Raw genomic sequence first — 7,039 nt, 5'->3', positions numbered from 1 at the left:
TAGGAAACCCAGCTTGCCTGCGGCCACGGGATCATCGTGACTCTGTGCCCATGTAGGAGATGCTTACACCCTATGGCGCGCTAATTTTTACTCAAAATGTCGCCAATCGGCCGGTCGTCGAGTCGTGGAAACCAAACCTACCAGACTGATGAAGCACCACCAGGACACGAAGCAGGTGACCCGCGATCTCAGAACCAAAATGAGGACACGGATCGGTTTAAACCGTGAGTGCGGCGTCTTTACCACAATGCGCACACGCTGACAAAAGTTCTTGTGAAGCATCTCATTCAAGCGAAAACTGAAAACGTCGTCTTCTTTCAGCCTATCCAATCTGCTCTCAAATACCGCGGGCGGTTCGAGTCGTATATTTTCCTCCCAGAGAACACGCGATCAAGCCAATGGAGACACCTCGCCCCTAGAGTCTCAGGTTTTGATCGATCACAATGGAGATTCGAATTCGAAGGATGACGGTCCACGAGACTGGTATGTTGAAGGACCGGGTCGGCGGGTAGGCTACGATGATTTTACCGCTATCGACTGGATCTATGAGTACACAAAGGAACGGCAACGGAAGCGACTTCTATACTCAACCGGCCAGGGTATACTCGGTCATTTGAGACAAATCCTCGAAGCGAGTAATGTGTGGTTTGTCTTGATCGCGACCGGCATTGCAGTAGGTCTTCTCGCTGGCGCGATAGATATCACGACGGATTGGCTAGGGGACCTCAAGACCGGTTACTGTCGAAGTGGCAGCGGTGGTGGTAAATTCTACTTAAACCGGAGTTTCTGCTGTTGGGGTCTGGACGGTAAGCACGCACCTATACTGCTATATCGAAGCCCACTTCTTTTTGTTAGCCAGAGCTAATTCCTCCTCGTGTGTCACGCAACAGACCACTCCAAGTGCATTGGCTGGACGCCCTGGAGTTCTGCGCTAAAAATTACCTCCAACGCGGGCGCCTATATCACTGAATATACTTTCTATGTCTTTTTCTCGGTACACTTCCCCAATAATTTCAGCTATGAACCACGTGTTAATATCTTCAGGTTGTTTTTGCTCTTTGCGCTTGTATTCTGGTTCGACAATTCGCGATCTATGCAAGGCATAGCGGTATTCCTGAGATCAAGACCATTCTTGGGGGAACTCTCATCCGTCATTTCATGGGTCCATGGACGCTGGCTATCAAATCTCTCGGCTTGGTATGTCTTTGGGTTTCTTGAGTCAATCCAAACGCCGCTAATCTCTGTACCAAGTGTCTGGCCGTTTCGTCCGGTCTTTGGCTCGGAAAAGAAGGCCCCCTGGTACATGTTGCATGTTGCTGTGCGAACATTATGATGAGGCCATTTGACAGCCTCGCTGGAAATGAGGCAAGAAAACGTGAGGTCCTTTCGGCCGCCGCCGCGGCCGGAATCTCCGTAGCCTTCGGCGCTCCCATCGGAGGAGTTCTCTTTAGCCTGGAGGTAAGCGCCTGCTCTTGTAACCTCGAGAAGTTTTTTTTCCTCGATAAGTCTCACTCACTCGCTCCAGCAACTATCATACTATTTTCCGGACAAAACAATGTGGCGGAGTTTTGTCTGTGCCATGGTAGCTGCGGTCACCTTGCAAGCAGTAAACCCCTTTCGTACAGGAAAGATTGTGTTATACCAGGTCACATATACCCGTGGTTGGCACCGTTTTGAAGTCATACCATTCATCATTCTCGGTATCACTGGTGGACTTTTCGGCGCATTTCTCATCCGAGTCAACACTAAGATCGCTCGGTGGCGCCGAAGCCGTTCTGCTTCGCGACCCGTGTTAGAGGTCACGATCATAGCACTCATGACTGCTTTGATCAACTTTCCAAATCATTTCATGAGGGCCCAAAACACGGAGCTGGTTCAAGCACTATTTGCGGAGTGCACAAGCGACGCTTACGACCGCTTTGGACTTTGTGTCACCGGACCAAGCGCGTTTGGTATAGTGACCATGCTCCTCCTAGCTGCCATGCTGGCTTTCCTGCTTGCATCTATGACCTTTGGTCTTGAGATACCCGCTGGAATTATATTGCCTTCAGTTGCCATTGGTGCTCTATATGGTCGTGCACTTGGGATACTCGTTCGAATGTGGCAGGAGGCCTACCCAAACATATTCCTGTTCGCCGGATGTGAGCCTGACATACCATGCGTAACGCCAGGTCTCTATGCCATTATTGGTGCAGCATCTGCTTTGGGCGGTGCTACACGCATGACGCTTTCCATTGTGGTCATCATGTTCGAACTCACCGGCGCACTCACGTATGTCATTCCCATCATGATTGCTGTGATGCTATCCAAATGGTGCGGCGACATCTTCGGAAAACGAGGAATTTATGAATCCTGGATTCAATTGAACGAGTATCCATTCCTGGACCATCGCGACGATACCATTCCCCCCGATGTTCATGCTCGGCGGGTGATGACGCAATTTGATGACTTGACTGTGATCATGGCGACTGGGCACACCATAGGGTCACTACGCATGCTCGTGGCAAACACCACGTATCGTGGATTCCCTGTTGTCACAGAGTCTTCCAGTCCTGTCCTTCTAGGATACATCAGGCGAAATGAGCTCTCTTTCGCCTTGACGCACTCTGCCTCTCCTCAAAATCGTAACCTTGCCGAGGACACGCAGGTTTTCTTCGTTCACCAGCCGTTTGCGGATCCCGTTGAAACCTTAGATCTTCGGCCTTGGATGGACCAGACTCCAATCACCCTCAACGGTAATATTAGCTTTCTCATTGTGCTTCGGATGTTTCAGCGGCTGGGCCTGGGATACGTTCTCTTTGCCAACAAGGGGGTTCTTCAGGGTCTCCTGACCAAAAAGGATGTCTGGTCTGTGCTGAATGGAGCTGAATTTCGCCGTCAAGAGGCTCTACGTGAGAGGGACCATGACGACAGCCATGAATCCGAAGAAATCGGTCTTCTCCAGAGCCAGGCGAGAAGTAGTCTCAGTGACTCGGTGCCGCAGAACTCAAGATGATCCATTAGACACCTTCGGTGCTATTCTGGGTGAAAGTGCTCTTGTACACACTCTTGATAATTTGTTGAAACAGGATCAGCACTGCTGCGTGTTATGATCATTTTTTACAACTCTACTCACGAAGCCGTAAATAGATTGGTAAAAGTGATTTGATATTGGGTTTTCACTCATGTACCTATGAGCCGTGGATGTTCTGGTCGAGCTGTTTGAAGGGATGGCAACCTTACCCGATAGGTAGCAGGTACCTGAGGTCTAGCTACGACGCTTACCAATTAGGTTGTTGACGCAAGAAAACAGCAGGTGGATAATGATATAAATTTGAGTACATGTACGGCTATGCCGTGCTTTATTGCGAGATTCATCGACGGCGACAACACCCAGTTGACTTTCGATTCTGACCCATATTACTAGTAGTGAGCTTGAAACTGGATTTAGGTTATGTTTCAGGTCCATTCGGTTTGATAGTTCTCATGTTTCAAATACGTACTTGTCGTGCCGTCCATCCACACCAATCTTACCAATGTTTTCATGGGATTGCGTACTCAGTACTGTATGTTGCTGAGGCCCCCGCCTCGGCCAGGTTGTCACCGCCTTGATGACCGCTATTGAACAGTGACCCAAAAGACGTTTTCTGAGAGATCCGCCTGTGAGACCACCTTTGCCAGCTAATTCCCGATGCTCGATTCAGATCTGCTGACAAGATCACTCGGCTGTCAAGATGGTCGATCCATTTGAGGTGCGCATGCGCTTCACGCAGCAGCTTCAACACCTCAGCGCATCTGTGACCTCGTCTCAGAAAGCCGCTCAATATGCGCTCAAACATCGCGACTGGGACGAAGACCTCCATTCATGTATCCTGGAGCAATTGGAGCGGGTAAGACTATGCACAATGCACGGCCATCCTACGCTCAAGTCAGAGACCATCAGATCTAACCAAACGCGCTCCTAGAACAACATGAACAATCGGGCAAACATAATGTCCTTTATCGAACAGTTCTGCGACATGGCTACGAAAGAAAACCACTTGCCCTATGTCCGCATGATGCAGCGCGATATTCTCCGTGTCGTGGATGCGGTCGTCCCACCCGACGGATCCGGTGCAGCCAACGTCAAGCACGTGCGCCATGTACTCGAAACTTTGCGAGCCAGAGGGATGTTATCCGCCGAGAGTGTGGCTGAGATTGACGCAGCGCTCAAAGATCGGGATGCCAACGGCGAACATTATGACCTTGAGGATGAGGAAAAAGCGAGAGGGGGAAACGGCACTTTGTCGCGGAGTGGAAGCCCTCGGCACGTCCGGCCACCCGACATGCGCTTGGACAAAAGACAAATCGAGCAACGAATCGAAGAAGACCGCGAGCGAAACAAACGTCTCCGGGAGAGCATGTGGACCGTTGGTGGTGGTGAAAAAGACGAGTTGCAGAAGACCAAGGACGATCTCAGCGACCTTGATTCAGACGACTTTGACAACACTGAAGAAGAAAAGTCCGAACGAGATCACGCATCCGCTGGCATGCGCGGTGATCTCTGACTTCGTGCTGCATTATCTATGTAAATACAAGGCGTTTGGGCATGAACCTGGGTCAAAGGATACCATTGGGTAGCATATATTCGGCGTTGGAATGCGAAATGCAAACAAGGACTAATCATATTCGCGAACACTACAGAATCGGCATAGCATTCTGGAAGCCCCTGTAAAAGGGCAATACTCATGTCTCATTGTGAGCTTTAGAAATATCCTTACTAGGTTCAATTTGCCAAGTTCCAACAAGACCCCAGAACCGAGGATGACCCAGGATACTTACTAAACGCATTTTTGGGGGTTTTCTTTCGTCACAAGTCAATGTCAAATGTCGGCTACCTCAAGATATTTGGATACTAAATTGGATTCATAACGATTCTGGGTACTAGTGACAGGAGCATAGTATCTTTCAAATCTATGCACAGTCAGTCGAGTGCTAAATTGAGAAGCCCAGGTTTGATAATGCTGGAACGGCACATAGATCACCTCGACCCAATAAGGCGTGCCAAGAAACGTGTGGAGATAGCCGGGAAATTTTAAGGCCGAGCGAGTTTTTTTGGAATCGGTACATCATGATCTAACGATCATCCACCTGAACTCTGTACAGGATCTCATAACTTTGACTTCGCATTTGCTGATCTGCAATATTTCTGCGGATTCTATGTTCTCAAGTCTTGCGACAGCAGCCAAGGGTTTCTTCACACGACAAGACGCCGACGACGTACTAGCCGATCGAACCACTGCTTCATCCGCAAACACATCCGCCATGGTTGTCGCAACCCGAAAAGGGACAGTCGCGTCTCGAGAGAAAGAAAACTTGGCGTCAAACGACGCCTCTCAGCAAGGAAAACGTAAGGCTCAGCCGGTCGCTACAGAGAAGACGGAGGACAAGCAGAGCAAGCGCAGGAAGAGGAATGCGCAGGAACTTGAGGATGAAAGTGCCGAAGACACCGCCAGTGAAAGATCAGATGAGCCATTCATGAATGGCGGCGAAGCAGAGCCCAAGAAACATTTCCGGTTTGGAAGTGAAGATGCGGAACCATCAACGACAGCTACACAATTGGAGCCGATCTCATCCCAAGGCGACCAGGACGACGATGACAGTGATAGCGACGACGATGCGCCGGAGGCATTTGACAACGCAGCGGCTCTTTTGAGAATCAAGGAACAAGCTAGAAAGCAAGAGAAGGCAAAGCAACAGTATGTTCAGCAATCCTCCGTTGAAACCTTATATCTCATCGACATGCCTACTAACATAGTATCTCTTTCAGAGAGGATCAATTGCGAAAGGACAGGCGGCGAAAGCTCGATGAAATTCGCAAGCTGCAGGCCAAGTCTAAGCCCACCGAACGCACAGCATCTAGCGAAGATCTCTTGTCCGAAAGTACCACAACCTTACTGGGAGACAACACTGAAGACGCCCGACGACGTGCCTTGCCTGCATTGCTTCCAGATGACATTCTGAATGCCGAGCCAGTGGCTCGTCCCCCGACACCACCGGCCGACAACTTCGGCTTTGCCATCCCTCGGAGATCCAACAAACTTCGATTCCTGGAAAAGTCTGAGAAGCCCCCGAAAGACCTCCAAGTCGGCGATGTCACAATCCGAGTTCTGGATGCGCCGGCCACAAAACAAAGTTCCAAGCCTGCGCTGCCCCCCAAAGCCTCCAAGAGTGGACGAGGCACCAGAGAGGGATGGCTGAAGCAGGAAAAGAGCACGGCGCACGTCAATGGTCTGCGAAGGACAGCGGGCGGCTCCACAGGTTTCAAGCGCCGATGAATTCAATCATGGGCGATTTACACAACTTGGACAGATTATATTCTACGGCGCATCACGGTTCATGGGTAATGGCTGCATTTTTATATCAACCTTGTATGGAGAGGAATTTCAACCCTTCTGACTTGCACATATTGTCAAAAAAGCTCACTCGGGAAATGCATGATACCTATTGGCAACGTAAGATATTCTGTGGATCTCAAAGCGCCAGATTCTATACCAGGCTTCTCGGTATCATTGAGGCACCGAATTATCTAAGATTGAACTAGCCTCGTTCATGTACGTCCTTCCTGGAAGACTGATAGAGCGATTCGGTAGAGGCTTCCATGAAGCACCTTAGCAATGGATTGAGACTGAGCAGCCAAAGTCAACATGACCTGGAGGCCATTGCCTGCGTACAGTACATGCGCGTGAAACGTCTCCAGTAAGTTATTTGTGACAATCTCTGGGAGTACAATGTATTGCGTGTCTAAACTACCTGACCTTACCCACCATAGGTATTGCATGGTGACAGGGCGATCGAATAGAACCTCCTCATACATTAAACTCAATATGGATCGGAGTATTTGAAATCTGAAGGTTGTACATTACATGCAGTAGTACCTCTGGTTCTCTGCAGTCGAGACTCGGTAGTCCTGCCGAAAGTAGTACTTTCGGACTTCCTGGAGCGGCTGCCGTCACCTCCAGATGATCGAGAGTGGAGACCGTCCATTCCCTTCGCAATTCACGTGGGGAGCTCTGACCTT

At 49.8% G+C, this 7,039-nt stretch overlaps 3 protein-coding genes across 3 annotated transcripts; all 3 read left to right on the top strand.

The window, feature by feature from the left end:
* Positions 1-96: 96 nt before the first annotated feature.
* N7539_005914 (chloride channel protein) lies at positions 97-2,995 on the top strand (the record flags this gene model as incomplete). The annotated part of the gene is made up of 6 exons (XM_056935516.1): positions 97-224; positions 280-806; positions 891-994; positions 1,045-1,197; positions 1,252-1,458; positions 1,526-2,995. The coding sequence occupies 6 exons, from the start codon at positions 97-99 to the stop codon at positions 2,993-2,995; spliced, it is 2,589 nt and encodes an 862-aa protein (XP_056789388.1).
* A 718-nt stretch (positions 2,996-3,713) lies between these two features.
* On the top strand, positions 3,714-4,526 carry N7539_005913 (uncharacterized protein; the record flags this gene model as incomplete). The annotated part of the gene is made up of 2 exons (XM_056935515.1): positions 3,714-3,869; positions 3,945-4,526. 2 exons carry the CDS (start codon positions 3,714-3,716, stop codon positions 4,524-4,526), a joined length of 738 nt encoding a protein of 245 aa, XP_056789387.1.
* A 652-nt stretch (positions 4,527-5,178) lies between these two features.
* On the top strand, positions 5,179-6,296 carry N7539_005912 (uncharacterized protein; the record flags this gene model as incomplete). Its single annotated transcript, XM_056935514.1, has 2 exons — positions 5,179-5,717; positions 5,789-6,296. 2 exons carry the CDS (start codon positions 5,179-5,181, stop codon positions 6,294-6,296), a joined length of 1,047 nt encoding a protein of 348 aa, XP_056789386.1.
* Positions 6,297-7,039: the final 743 nt, after the last annotated feature.

This window comes from Penicillium diatomitis (assembly GCF_028827545.1).
Source record: "Penicillium diatomitis strain IBT 30728 chromosome Unknown utg000006l_segment0_segment0, whole genome shotgun sequence".
NCBI lineage: Eukaryota > Fungi > Ascomycota > Eurotiomycetes > Eurotiales > Aspergillaceae > Penicillium > Penicillium diatomitis.
This window is presented reverse-complemented; position numbering and strand designations above follow the sequence as displayed.